This window comes from Prionailurus bengalensis, chromosome A1, assembly GCF_016509475.1.
Source record: "Prionailurus bengalensis isolate Pbe53 chromosome A1, Fcat_Pben_1.1_paternal_pri, whole genome shotgun sequence".
NCBI classification, from domain to species: Eukaryota; Metazoa; Chordata; class Mammalia; order Carnivora; family Felidae; genus Prionailurus; species Prionailurus bengalensis.
This window is the reverse complement of record NC_057343.1, coordinates 8029422-8044550: the sequence shown is the minus strand read 5'-3', so window position 1 is coordinate 8044550 and position 15129 is coordinate 8029422. Positions and strand designations below refer to the sequence as shown.

At 49.4% G+C, this 15129-nt stretch overlaps 1 protein-coding gene across 1 annotated transcript in view; it reads left to right on the top strand.

Annotated features, from left to right (window-relative positions):
- Positions 1-55: 55 nt before the first annotated feature.
- FLT1 (fms related receptor tyrosine kinase 1) overlaps positions 56-15129 on the top strand; it is a 176925-nt gene continuing 161851 nt past the window's right edge. Inside the window, exon 1 of the mRNA XM_043575963.1 lies at positions 56-457. Within this exon, the coding sequence (XP_043431898.1) occupies positions 394-457 (64 nt within the window). The 5' untranslated portion in view covers positions 56-393. The remainder of the gene's footprint in view (positions 458-15129) is intronic.

Genomic DNA, 15129 nt, shown 5'->3' with positions numbered 1-15129 from the left:
GATGAGGGGTGGGGGACCCCTTGACGTCACTGGAAGGAGGTGCCGGGGTAGGAAGTGGGCTGGGGAAAGTTTATAAATCGCCCCCGCCCTCGGCTCCTTCTAATCGAGGTCCGCAGAAGGCTCGGAGCGCTCGGGACGGACACTCCCCGGCGGCGGCGGCGGCGGCGGCGGCGGCGGCGGCGGCGGCTCGGAGCGGGCTCCGGGACTGGAGCGCAGCGGCCAGGGGACGCCGAGCTGCGAGGATTACCCGCGGACGTGGTGGTCTCCCCGGCCGGAGCCGGACAGGGGCTCTCGGGGCGGAGGACCGGAGTGCGACACGACAGATCCGCGCGGCTGGGTCCGTGGCCCGCGAGCCGCGCGGGGACCGGGCGAGCAGGCCGCGTCGCGCTCACCATGGGCAGCTGCCGGGACGCCGGGGTCCTGCTGTGCGCGCTGCTCGGCGGTCTGCTGCTTACAGGTGAGGCGGGGCCGCGGCCGGAGGTCCGCGCGGGGCTGGGGTGGGGCGGCAGGCGGGCGCACCCTGGGGGCCGGGGCCGGGTGCCCGCGGGGAGGTGAGGCTGCAGCCCGGGGGAGCGAGCCCCGCCGGGGAACCTGGGACGCCGGTGGCGGCGGGCACGCCTGGGGGCCGCGGCGCCCTTCCCTTCCGCCGGGCAGGCGGGACGGGCGCCTGGGAGAGGAGAGCGGCTGGCGGGGGGCCGCTGGCACCGCGCTGGGGTCCGCGCCCCTTTGCGGCCGCTGCAGTCGCCCATCCTCTCCGCCCGGCTCCCGGGTCGGGTCTCCCCGCCCAGGCTCCGGGCTCGGGGAGCGCCGCGCGCTCGGACCTGCCTGACCCCCCCCCCCCCCCCACACACACAACAGCCCGCTCCCAGGCGGCCCGGCGGGGGGTCGGCAGGGCCCATCGGAGCCCGGAGCAGCGGCTCCCGGAACGCCCGCGAGTCTGCCCGGGGGCTGGGCTGAGGCCCGGGCGTTGGCGAAGGTGGGCACCGGCTACTGCGTCGCACCTCCGGAGGGGAGGAGGAGAGCCCACTCGGAGGGGGTCGCGTGCCAGCCGCGAGCGGACAGATCCCGGGACACGGCGAAAGCTGGTGCCCTTGGGCCCACGTCGGGTCCCCGGGCGCGAACGGCCCCGGGAACGTTCCACCAGCTTCCACTCCTCCCAGCTTCCACTGCTATCGCCGGGCCCCGAGCGCGCGGCGCGCAGCCACCGGGTGGGGCCTCCGCCGCGGGCGCAGCCCCAGGTCGCCGACCTGAGTGAACCTGACCGACCAGGGCCGTCGAGAACCCGAATCCCGTTACGTTTCGGAATTGCGAGCCTAGCCTTTAAATCCCGAGAGAAGAGAGGGAGGACGATTTGGACCAAAAGGTGCGGTTGGAGGAATTGGCGAGGTCCGCCCCTTTGCCGGGAGTTAAGGATGCCCGCGGCCGACCCGTTGGGACCCACGAGGTCATGCCGCTGTGAGGGTGGAGGTCGCCCACCAAGGCGTCAAAGCCCGAGCGGACGTAGGGGCCTGGACTCGCCTTTGCTGCCCAGAGGGGCGGAGAGGCCGAGCCACTGGTTCAGACCCTCCGGCGTGGGCGGGGGGGGGGGGGGCAGAGAGCCATTTTTCGGGCTCTTTTTCTTTTCAGCATCCTAGAGAAAAGGTAAAATATGAAACAAAATACAGTAACATCAAAAAAGGTATTGCAGTGATTTCAGGGAAGGAAAAGGTAGGGTTGAGCATCCTTTTTTTTACATGCTTGTTAAACCCAAAAGGCGGTAACTTAAAAAAATACTCTCTCTCGGTGGGAAGGACTAATTAGATCGTCGGTTGCTAAATAACCGGTAACAGTTCCAATCAGGTTGGTGAAAGTATTAGACTGAGAGTCAAGGCGAAGTCCTGATGTCTGAGAACTCGCTATAAGTTGGGAAAGTCGCCAACATAACTGTGTTAAATGAAATACTGCTTTTCTATTTCAAAAGTATTGTTTTTTTTGTTTTGAAAAGTCACTTATATTGAAGTATAGTTGTTCAGAGCACTTAACGTCTGAAGTCCATTCACCTGTTACAGAAAGGTAAATCTGGGTAAATCCCTGCGAATCCAAAAAATGGGGGGAGAAGTTTATGTTTCATTGGCTTTTCTGCATCACACATGGCACATCTTTACTTTTGTTTCAACACCGTGGTTGACCAGTGAAGTATATAGTTCTGTTCGTGATTAGGAGCAAGTTAGATTGGTAGATTTTCAGAAACCTGGGTAAGAGTCTCTTGAGACAACAGATTTTATTTTACTTAAACGAGGCAGACATCTTGGAAGTCTTTTGTTATTTAAAAAAAATGTCTATGCGTTATAGCAAGAAAGCGGGACAAAACATTAGCCATGTGAGAACTCCTCTACCTGCTGGTTTAAGGACTGTTGTTTCAGGGGTTGGGGCGAGTAATTGTCCAAGCATGGCTTTGTAAACCACAAGCTTCTCCACTGGTTAACAGACGGCTCACCGTAAAACAATCAGCTTTGCTTTGTAAATTGTAACAGTTTGCTTTGTAAATTGTAACAATCAGCCTGCTTTGTAAATTGCATCAGGAGTTTTCAGATTTTCCGGAGAGGGGCTGCTTCTCTGGGGAGCGGTGTCCAGAAAGAGGCCAAGTTTCTGCCCCCCCCCCCCCCCATCCCCCTGGGGTTTACCAGGAGTCTGCTCATCTTCAGGTGCCGTATAGCCCTTGAGTATTTGTGAGTTAGTAACATTTTGTGCATGTGGGTGAGGATGTGTGCGTGCGCCGAGGTATAAAATAACCAGAGGCGCAGTCAGACAAAAAGATAATGCGTTTCCCCCTAAAGATTACATTTACCTTCTTCCAAATGTCCTGAGAGAGAAAAGGGTACCAGTAATTCAAATATTTTCAAGTCCTCTATGGTGCAGTCTTTCCCTCTACAAAGAGCACCTCCCTTACTCTGGCTCAAAGTCTCATTTTCTGCTAAGGCACAATGTCCATGATTAAGGACACAAACCCTTTTTTATCTGCCCCCATTTTTCTTGAGATTTTGAGCCACTGATATTCACAATTTGCTCGAATTGCAAATGCATCCCTTCATGAATCCTGTGAGGGAAATCTGCATTAGTAATACCAAGTTAAAATTGTGCATGAGTGGAATACTCATTTCCAAATAGAATGCCATGAGCCTTTCCTAATGAAGCTAATTTGACACGACAGTTTTTGTTGTTTTCTCACAGGTTTAGGAAACCACGCTTTTTTGGTAGCGTTTTCCGTATTGCATATTCGAAATGTCAGTTACCACCTTTGGCAGTCCACCGAGGGAGTTTTCCACTTGATGGATTGTGTTGCAGATGAAACGTAGGTGGTCACCTGCTATAGTTTCGTTCATGTTTTTACCTTATTTATTTATTTATTGTTATTTTAAGTTTTTTTTTTCTTTCCCTGTTGAAAGTTCTAGGACAGGCTAGCCAGTTTCTTTTCTAGCGATCACTAAGTGGGTTGTTTTCAGATTTGAAAGTCAGAAGTTAGAACAGATGCCTATTTCAAGGCCCCTTTCGGATTCTTCAAGACTCAGTGAATGATTCCAAGAAATAGACTGAACGTGGTGTCTTTTTCTCCCTCCCTTTTACATTTGCATATAGAATGGATGATAAGCCCTGTGATGTCAGAGCCGCAGCTATAACGATGAGCTGGCTTTTCACCTGCTATCAGTAATCACACTGCATTTGCCTTTTCATCTACCAGCTGGCTAACTTGGTCTTTAATGGGTTGCACGAGCTAAGCTGTTAGAGGCTGTCTGAACCAGTCATAGTCATGGCCTTATTTTTCTTTTTACAAGCAGAATGTGTGACTCTGTGAAGCAAACTCTTACTTCCTAACTCTGGTTACATTACCTCTTCTAAGGAGGTCGGTCATTTTAAACTCGGAAGAATCTCTTGGTTTTTAAAACATTCTCACTCACTGACTTGATTCAAAGATAACTTTCTTCTGAAAATTTCAGATTTCAACAGGGATACTAAACCTCTATGTAGGTTTGGACCTATTTTGTGTAATTTTTTTTTTTTTTTTAGAACAAACTAAACAATCACTTTGTTCTCCTTACCAAAGACTGTTGAGTCATTCTACAATCTACTTTGAATGCATGTAACAGGGCAGTTGAAAATATGTTGCAAACAATTGGTTTTATAGTGACCAAAAAAAAAAAAAAAAAAAAAAAGCAACGTTCTTGAGGAAGGCTATCCAACATATTGCCTGGTTGTCTCTGATGTTTACCCTTGCTTAGGAAGTTCTGCAAAGCAGGAACAAATAACAAAGTAAGTACCTTCTGTGGTGCTTTAAACTGAGATGTGTATGTGAGCGGGCATAAGAGTGGAGAGAAGGTGAAAGAAACTCTTCGCACTTGGGTGTTAAACGCAAAGCTCACTGGCGTTAGGTCCAGTTGCGTGGTCAGGAGTTGATGGGATATCAAGTAAACATCATCTTGCAGAGTGCTTGTCATTGTGGACAGGAGAGGAAGGACCTGTGAAACAACACATACGGTATTAGGAATTTGTTATTAGCAATGGTTGAAAGCATTAAAAGCATCTGTTGCATTGCTTTAAATAATCAATAGAACGGGATAGTCCATTCCAGCCCACTGGTCTTAGGATACTAGTGAGGTTTGTAAGGAATGACAAGATCTGCCAAATGCTTTCCAGGATCACTGTTGATTCCTCACACACTTGGGTGCCTTGGACATTGCATGCTGCTGATGGAATTACTGGATTTTATACCAGATTGAGGGAGGGGAAGGAAACGGGAGGAATGGGGTAATTGAGGGAGGGATTGAAAGGAAAGCCTCTGGCTTAGCATCTGGGACTGCAGGGGGGTTTCATTAAGGAAATGGTTCCATTGAGTCTGCTGAAGATAGTGGACTAGATTTCCTGCATTGCTGCTGGGGCGGATGTGGGGGGATGTCAAGAATTCCTGGGGATTTCCCATCAGTCTCGGTAAGCTGGATGCCTGAGGGCCGTATCTGATGATTGCTCCTTTCCTTGATTTTGAGCTCCTTGCGAGATCTGATCTTGTCTCTCAGACACATGCATTGTGAGAGCTAGGTGTTGAACCTGGTAGATCCGACCTGCTCATTTCAGAGATGAGAAAACCCACCCAGAACAGTTCAGTGTTCTCGCTCCCCCCCCCCCAAAGTCAGCTGGCTAGTGGCAGACCCAGGAACGGATCCTGACGTTCACAGTAAAGATCACATTTCTTCATTTCTGTGTTTCCTCCACCCCAAGCGGAGTAGAGATGTTCAGATGTTAGTTGAATGACATTTTTATAGTGCTAACGTTTCTTTTTAAGCGCTGGCATCTGTTTTTTGTATATGAAATTTTCTCCTGTCTTCTTAAAGAAGGGATTTAGGTGAAGAATATCAAAATTATGGGGCGTCTGGGTGGCTCCGTCGGTTAAGCAGCCAACTCTTGATTTTGGCTCAGGTCACGATCTCACGGTTCTCGAGACGGAGCCCCTCCTTGGGCTCTGTGCTCACAGCATGGAGCCTGCTTGGGATTCATTCTCTCACTGCCCCTCTCCTGCTTGCACCCTCACTCTCTCTCAAAATGAACATTTAAAAAAAAAGGAATATCAAAATCATGGCGGCTCGCTAGTACACGGATAGATCTGGTGAGCGAGTCGATTTTCCTTGTGAGCTGTTAGAACCCTTCTTTTGAACTGCCGTGGCTGAAACAGCTACAGCCTCCCTTACTGGCCTCATCTCTCACCACTTCCCTCCACACCCCCTGTGACCCGGCTACACGCAGCCCTGCCCACTCAAACAAATGACCCACCGTTCTTAACGTGGGCCTCGTGCATTCATCACTCTGTATTCATGCCGTTTGCCTGCAACACCCTTTCCCTGTCTCTGCATGGCCTCCTCCCCTGCCTTCGAAGTCCTTCAAGAGCTCAGAAATCACCATCTCTTTGAGCTTTTCCTTAGAGCTGCAGACGGAATTTATGGTTCCTTCTGCTTCTGGATGCACGCTCCTCTCTGCGACCCCTAGATAGACGCCCCCCCACCCACACAGCTGTTCTCACCTGCATCATTACTGTTCCGCTTACGTGTCCCCTTGTTCCCTTTTCTTTGGCACCTAGTGTAGTGCCTGGTATGGGGGCCCTCGGTAAGTACTGGAATCCAGGAAAGATGTAGCCACCCTGCCATTTCAAGGAAGAGATCTCTCAGGGCCAGACGCGAACTCATTCCAGTACATTAATGGACTTCTGCCTGTCTAACCGGCCTCGGCTCCCGTGGATTCCTTAGAGGGACTGTTCTCAAGAGATAATGTTGTCTGCAATGATGATGTCATAGTAATCGAGTGTGACTAAGATGGAGGAAACGGGCTCTGATTGTCAACTCTCCGAGATGCCTATCTCCTGTAATCCCCTCCCGTTTCTCGCTGGTGCCTCACTGGGTGCTCTGAGCTACCGAAGCCGCGTTTCAGTCCACACAGAAGTTCTGTCTTAGCCTCTGTGGGTGCGGTACCCAGCACCGAGGCTTTGCCCTCCAGTGTATTCTACAATTGTCTGGAACAACCGTGCTCTCCTGTTCTATGGTGTGACTTCCTCATCCTTCCGTAGACTCCGAGCTGAGTCCATGGTGCTGGGCTGTGATACAAACCCAAAGAGACCTGGCCACACGCAGAACTGACATTGTGTTTCCACTGGGGCCTCTGTTACTGGATCAGGCTCGTCGGCCTGAGTTCCCCTTTCCATAGAATAGGTTCTCTTCAACCCTCCGTGTAAATCGGTTCCTGCGAGGACCACTGTGCTACGTAGGTGTGAGACATGTTCTTAGAAACCTGCATCTCCTGGGCTGGGACCGCAGTGGTGCCCCCTTTCCTCCCTCTCCAGCCCCACACTTTGCACATGCCCCCCAAATGATCCAAAACGAGCTTCTCAGAGTGTGGTCCGTGGTCCAGCAACAGCAGCATCCCCTGGGAACTTCATGCATCAGAGAGTCTGTCTTTTAATAAAGTCCACTGATGTTTTGTTTGCACAGTAAAAACTGAGAAGCACATTAACAAGTGGTGTCAGGATCTCATTCCTCTTCGTCTACAGCCTCGACCTTTGACCTGTGTGGCTAAGGGACTAGATGGGGGGCCAGCCGGGAGCCTCTTCTGCCTCCTGCATTGTTCTTGTGCCCTTTCTTCTGCTGGGACACCTGTGTCCTACTTCGAGACTCTTTTTATAAGATCTTAGACTTGGCTTGAACCTATAATCGAAGTAGACAGAGGTCGTCGTCTTGAAGACGACCATCGTTAACCACCAAACCATGGGTGGCAAGATCAGGTTCTTAGAAAATGCGGATTTGGTGCAAAATAGTAAAAATGGCATGAAATAGATAGGTTTCAGTCATAAATGAAAGCTGCACGAAGCATTTGCTTTCAGAACAAAGTCACTTGGTGATCCCAAGCCGCGAAGGCATGTGTCCTTCTCCGGAACCTTTGTTGTCGCGGAGGTGTCCCTGTCTCACTGTGTCGTGCTACTATTGACGAGAGGTTTTTGTGTGTGCTGCTCGCTGGCTTGAAATGTAACGTGTTTTACACTCATGTTCTTCCTTGTCTCGTATCGCAAATCTTGGCAAACGCCTTTGTCTTTTCACAGACTGCCACGGTGCTTACAGGCACTTTTTCTCCTCCTGGTTTCTAGCCTTCTATTTAACTGCTGGAGCATGAGTGGGTTTCCTTTCGAGCTACAGACCCACCCACGCGGTCCACGCCAGCAAAGCTATCCCAATGATCAGATGCTTCTGTGGAAAGGGGCCTGAAGTGAACCTTGTATAAATGAAAAGCCTCGGCTTTTGGAGTCATTTAAACTCAAGGCCACCTTTGTAGCAAAATCCTGATCAGTAATTAGTCCGCCAGTTGGTTTCTGTGAAACCCTTTGCCTCTTGCTACGGACATGGTCCCCCACGTTGGCTCCACGTTAGAATCATCTGGGGGGCTTTTAAACACCCTCTTGTCCTGGCTGCACCCCTTACCAAGTCAATCACGCGCTCTCCCGTGGGACCCAGGCATCAGTAATTTTGAAAGCTCCCGTGGCCGGCTGAGGTTACGAGCCTCCTATTTTTGTCATCCCTCGAATCACCTGGAAAGCTTGTTACCCTAGAGTGCTGGGCCCCACCCCAGAGTTTCTGATTCAGTGCGTCTGGGGCGGGGCCGAGAATTTGCGTTTCGAACGAGTTCCCAAGTGTTGCCGATGCCTCTAATCCAGAGACCACGCTTTGAGAGCCACTGTCCTAGGGGCTGCTTTGAGAGGCCTGGCCACCTGGGAGGCCCAGGTGCCAATCTGTGAAAGGTTCTAGGTCATCGCGAGGTAGAGGAAACGATTTCTCAGAATTTCTGCTAGGAACCGTATGCGTCAGCAGTGTGGCAGAAGGAATATCAGGGTAAAGCTTGGGGGCATGTAATCAGTAGAAGTGGCCGAATTGCCTTCTGAGGAGAGCGGGTCTGGTTTCCGGGTGGGATGTGTGAGTTTGGAGCCGGAACTGAATGGCAGGCGCGGACAACAGAGCTAGTAGTCGTCATTCTCTGCTCCCCGACGGAGCGCTCAGCCTTTCCTCTCTCTAAATATTGGTAAACGTCCACAGAGTCCTTTTGAAAGGCGTCCTGGGCACCCGTGTACCTCGGGCCAGCCCTGCTACCCTCCGGGATCCCCACACAATGCTCTGCCCTCTGTAACTGAGCTGGGATCAGGGTCCCCCACTTGGGTGGCTGAATCCTCCTTGTTGGTTCTGCTGACTCTCGTGCTGTGCCTGGGGGTCTGTCCCCATTGCTGAGAAGGGTTGCTGCGTGGCTGGAAACAGAGCTGGCCTCCTGTGATACGGAACTATGTGCCGGAAACTTTCTCGTGAAACCCCAAGAACCCGAGGGGGAGAGGCTCCATGAGGCATTCAAGGCCTCATGTTAGGTGTGCTCCACTTGGATACCAAGTTCAAATGTAGAACATGTTCTTTACCCGCTACTGAATCACTGCTTCTGCAGGGCTGAGTCATGGTAACAGTTGTATCCATCATCTATTACTGTGTAATGGGCTGGCCCAAAAGTCCACGGCCTTCAACAGTAATTCATTACGCCTCCATGAGTCTGTGGGTTAGGAATTTGGGCTGGGCTTGGCTGACGGATGTTTCTGGGGTCTCCTCTCTGGGTCCCTCACGCAGCTGCAGCCCCCTGGCATTTCGACCAGGACCTTGGCACCGGCTATCACCGGGCCTCCCTCCACATGTGGTTTTTTGCCATTCGGTAGTAGAGCCCAGGCTTCTTTACATGGGGGGAGGGGGGGTGCAAGAGGGTGTCCGTGGAAGCCTCAAGCCCTTTGAGGCCTGGACTTTGCAACTCCTGCGACACCACTCTGCCACATTGGGTTGGTCAAGAGCAGGTCCTGACCCAGAGTCGCAGGGCGAGGAGACGGGCGCCTGTCTCGAAGGGAGCAGCTGCACAACACTGCAGCCACGGTTGTCAACCTGCCACGCCACTGTTAGGTCGGTTAGCTTTTTCTCTTCTGTCTAGACGTCGAGGCTGGCGTTTGGCCAAGAAAATACTAGTGAAGGATGCCTTGACCGTCTGAATGGGCTCCCGGGTTGAGACAGCTTTTCCAAGAGCTCCTGAGTCCTCCATCGTACGATTAGGGAACAGGTCACGGTTAAGGTGACACACAGTGTTGGGGCTGCTGGCCTCTCACGAATACCGTGATACCAGCGAGAAAGCACAGCCGACCCTCAGATTCGGAGTGGGGGCGGCTCTGAACTTCTCTGACTTGTATCACGGGGTCTCTGGTGGAACACCTTCTGGAGGATGGGGTGAGGCTGCACCCCTTGAGGAAGGGAGAGAGGAGGAACCTAACCCCTGTGGATTGTCGGGCGCTTGGATACGTATCTGTGATTTGACTCCGTCCTGAGAGGCAGGCACAGTCCTCTTAAATACGAGGGGCCCGAGGCTTCCATAAATTAAATTCTGAAGCGCACAGAAGTGGTAAGGAAAGCTGGGATTATTCTGGTCTGATGTGGCTGACTCCCCAGCCCCCTCCCCCCGCCCCCATGCCTTACAGCCTAAATGAAAAGGGGAGAAGGGAAAGAGTGTGGATGAGAATGTGCTGGTCTTTCCCTTCTGTCAAAACTATCTCTCCTTGGAGGTTTGCCATCTCCAAAGAATGTGAGACGCCACCGCTACTCGAGCCTGAAGCGGCCTTGGGAGATTCCACTCCTGCATGTGGCAGGCTCCAGTCAAGTCTCCGTTGAGACGGGATTTTAATCGTGTGGGTTTTCTTATCTTGGGGATGCAAGGCCCCTCCAAAACACGCAAGTCAAGAAAGGATCCCGAAAGCCAGTAAGGACATGATTTTTGTTTGTTTGCTAAGAACATGACTTGGGGTGAGTTTCCAAACTGCTTTCCTGTTTGTGACTTTCCGTAATTCAGATTACGGGGAAGGACTGGTGAGCCACACCAGCATTGTGATTCTAGCAGGTCCTCTGAAAGAGCCGGGGGCTGCCCTCTGCCAGACTGCTTCCAGGAATTAAATGCCTACTTCTCTGTGCACCTTTTAGATCCCGGAAACCTCAAAGACTTGGGAGTTTTTTCCTAATGAGACTGGAGCACAGGGAAGGACCCTGTTGTGTGTTTGACCCCAAAGGCAGATGTCACATGTCCTGGGGGAGGGCGAGGGGGACGATGCATGGACTAAGCCCCTCCCAGGCGCAGGCTCTACATCTGGTGAACTTCTTCACAACCGTCCAACAAGCGCACTTTTAACTTTGCTCTTCACAGATTGAAACCCTGAGGGTTTGCTGAGGGTCACACACTTACGCAGTGCCCAGGCCGGGATTCAAACCAGGTCATTCTGATTTTGAAATTGGTGGCTCTTTCCACCGGCATGTACCCAACATATCTTGAATGACAAAATCGGGGAATTAAGGAAGACCAAAGAGTTTGGCTTCTGGTGTCTAGAATGAAAATCTCTATGTGTGTGAGAAAAACACAACCGTCTGAGAGCATCTTCTAGAGGGAGTTACTTTTCAGTTGAGGATGGACAAAGCACAAGTTTTCTTTTTTCCTTCCTTCCTTCCTTCCTTCCTTCCTTCCTTCCTTCCTTCCTTCCTTCCTTCCTGGCAACTTGCAAATATACTATGCAGCAGCATTAACTATAGTCGTCCTGTTGTACGTTGTATCTCTAGATGATTTACCTTGCTGATTACCATTATCAAAAATGGACGCATCTTTTTCAAGCCCTGTTGTGTCTTGGGCCTCTCCTCCCCAGCTAGAGCATTCTTTTCGGGTATTCAAACCTGCAAGAAACCGAGAAAGAGGGAAAAGTGTTCTGCTTCTTCCTTGATCGACCACTTGAGAGCATCTTTTCAATACCAGAATATGGCCACGTTCATCCAAATCTGAGAAAAACCCTGTCCTGCCACCTATGGAGGTGTTTTAGTGTTTGTTCCAAGCAAACAGTGGAAAATGTAGCCAAACAGATATATACCTTGGATGAAAATTATAAGGACTGGTGATATATATACTCTTTGATTTTTTTTTTTGTTTTCTTTTTCTAAGTTGGCACTAGAGAAGCGAAAAGTAGATGTGAACAATTGGAAAGGCAAGGTTGTATTAGAAGAGATTGCAAACAACTTGAAAATGCATTGTATACTCTAGTTATGGAATTTTGCCTGTGATTAATGGCATTGTTTTCTTTTGGGAAAACACTGGATAACCCTCTTTTCCACATAACATCTCCTGCTGGATCAGATTTTTGTTCTCTGTTGTTCTTTGGAAATGTTTATAGCTTTGAAATCTTTTCCATAGGGAATTCTTTAAAAAAATTTTTTTTTCAATGTTTATTTATTTTTGACAGAGAGAGAGAGACGGAGCATGAGCAGGGGAGGGGCAGAGAGAGAGGGAGACACAGAATCCGAAGCAGGCCCCAGGCTCTGAGCTGTCAGCACAGAGCACAGAGCCCGACGCGGGGCTCGAACCCACGAACCCTGAGATCGTGACCTGAGCCAAAGTTGGACGCTCAACCTACTGAGCCACCCAGGCACCCTTCCTTAGGGAATTCGACTAGAACTAAGAGAAAAAAAGAAATGCATGGGGATTGAGTAATTGGATGGTCCTAGAATGGACCTTATGTACCTCTAACTTCTTGGGGGCTAGAGAATATTTGACACACGTTGTTGATGTGCAAATCAGAATGGGTTGTTCCGCACGCTCCCTAATCCCATTCCCTGTCATGGCACCTGGTAAATGAGAAATAGCCTATGCAAAGTATTTGTCACACAGAGTCACTTAGAAGGCAAATCAGAAACTCAGGAAACTCACATAAATGCTAATTTGCAGGAACTTCTAACTCACCTTAGCCTCTTTGGATTGACGTTACACTTGGTGATTCTGTGTCCAGGTATGTCTTTTTAGGGGCGACGGAATCCCAAAACGCAGAGACAGTTGTTTTGGGTTTTGAATGTGTTTTACAGGCCAAGCAGGTGGGCAGATGATTGCCTTGCTAGAAGAATTCACTCACCATTTGGGGGGAATGTTAAGTCTAAACGTGGGATGGGAAATTTCTTTTAAGGAGTATATTTTCTTGGAATGTTTTGGAATGCTGTACTTTCTGCTGTGATTACATGAGGGGGACCATGGATCATCTCAAATTTAATTCTCCTGATGCCTATTTCATAACCAGTCTTCTTTCTAAGTATATGTGCAACTTCCCCTGTGAATCCAGCCATGCGAAGAAGACTTATTTTAGAACGTTGTAACATACTCGCTTAAATAAGGTGCTCAAGCAGTTGTCCCATGAACCCATTGTATCTTATTTCAAGATGCAAACATAGTTGTGATTGTTGTGCTCCGTGTTGGCCACTGAAGATATGTCTTATTTTGTGAAGTTCGTGGAATTTTCCTGACGTGAATCCCTTAGGTTAGTGAAGAGTTTAGGACTCCCTACGCTCAAAAATATGTTCTTTAAAAACAAGGTATACATAGTTAGGAGGTGACCTCTGTGTGTTGACTTAGATAATCTCCTACGTTTCTTGGTATTCACCTAATCTGCTTCTAGATGATTCATGACCTGAGGGGCCCCCCAGGGCTGAGAGCCCTGATTCATCTTCCCAGCTATGAATTCAGTACGGTGCCTGGCACACAGTAGTCACTCAATAAATGCTGGTGGACCTGAATGAAACTGTATCATAGCCATTCTTCTGGGTTTCAGAGGCCCTTGTAGGAGTCACGGTTCCACATTGGTTCACTTTCTAAGAACCTGTGTGGGCGTGTGGAGAGGAGGTTGGCAGAAATCCGTCCAAGAGCTGGCAGTCGGTCAGTCTCCCAGCACACCTGTAATGTTTGTTCCTTCCGTGCGGGTCATTCTCTGATTCCAGTGACCCCTTTCTTTGGCTGAGCTGGCCGTGTTCTCTTGAATCGAATCTAAACTCAGGATGCAAGGTGAGGATTTAAGCTGCTCAGCCACTAGAGAAATGATTCCCAAGAGCTGTTTTCTTCAGATGAGCCCTCCCTCTGGAAAACTCTTAGCTGGTCAAGGTTCCCAAGCCCAGCACAGAAGGGAGACAGTTGACTGGGAATCCTAATTTTTAGGTACACCAATTCAGCCTGATGACATTAGGTAATGTTACCGCCACTGCTGTTGTTTTTGCCATCTTGGATCAAGACATTTGGGTTGAAGACTGTTTCCTCTTGGCTCTGGACCGTCCCCAGGGTAGGCTAGGAGGACAAGACAGGTGAGGAGGAGAGACAAGTCCCGACTAATGTAATCCTACAAGTGAAAACTGATCTTTTTTTTCATGGCTTCACCTCCACCCTAGACCTCTTCCAGGATTTCCAAAAGCACAGCATGACCTGGGCAGATCTTCTAGCGAATGTTCCCTGTGGCTTTTATTCTAGTGGCCGGTAAAGCCAGATAAATCCCAGATTTTAAAAAATATGCAAACCAGAGCATTGGAAGAAGACAGTACGGCTCTCTCCTCTCAGCAAAGAGGTCAAGGAAAGCAGAGTTGTTCAGGGAAGAGCATTAAGGGTAGTTGATAAAGGAGAACAGTTGTCTGAAGGAAAGATGAAGCTTCAGAGGGTTTGAAGGGTTGGAAGTCTTCGAAGGAGAGAGGGAACCAAACGTTACCTTTAGCGAACACACACTCATTCTTCAGGTCTTAGCATCAACACTATTCTTCTGTGAGAACGTCCCTCAGTCCCTGGGCTGGGCTAGCTGCCCCACACCTCGTGCTTTGCTGTGATAACGCACAGATATTATGTAGTTTTATATTCATATGTGAATGAATTAGCAAGTATGAAATTTCATAATCTACATACACTTGTATATACGACATTACATACGTGTATCTTTATCTGTCGTGCAGCCTGATTTACAAGCACTTTACAGAAAGTGATCTTGTTCGTCTTATTCTGGCCTTCTTTTCGTATATGTTTAAGACATTAAATGGAGGAATAAACCTCTTACATGAATTTAAGATCAGAGAAATCACCAAGGTGAGGGGTGAGAGAAAGGGGTCATATCGGGAATGTAGTAGGAAAAAAAACCAGGGCTGGCTGGCAGTGAGAGAGAGAGAAAAAGGAGAGAAACCAGTTCCCAGATTCCTAGGATCGTGGTTGAGAGCCCAGCGCTTAACCCAGTGCATCAGTCTTATGTCCGGGAATTGGTGGCTTAACTTTCCTAGGGACTGGGGACCTTCCTACCTCTCTACAGAGTTCTTCCTTCCGGTTTTATGTAACTTCTGCTTATGGGTTTTGGGCTTGTCCTCCAGCGCCAGCTGATTCGTAAGTTATTTTAAAGCCCGTTAGGTTGTGCTGGCTTCGGCAGCACATATACTAAAAGCCCGCTAGGTTGATGGCCAACAGGTAGCGGAAGTTGGTGTTTTGTTTTATTTTTTTTCCTCCATCAGAGGTGTGATATCTTGGATAGTATCAAAACTGCTGATTCTAGAAATGAAATTCGAGGTAGGTTAATGAGAGTGTATGGGTAAAAATGCCCTGAGAACTAAAATCAGTATTCTCCCAGTTTGGGGTATAAATGACCGTAAAGTCTTTTGTGGATATTTGTGAGGAAGGCCTTGTTATCACCTACTGAAGTGAGCAAAAGCCATTCAGTAAATTATTTCTTTAAAAAACTGA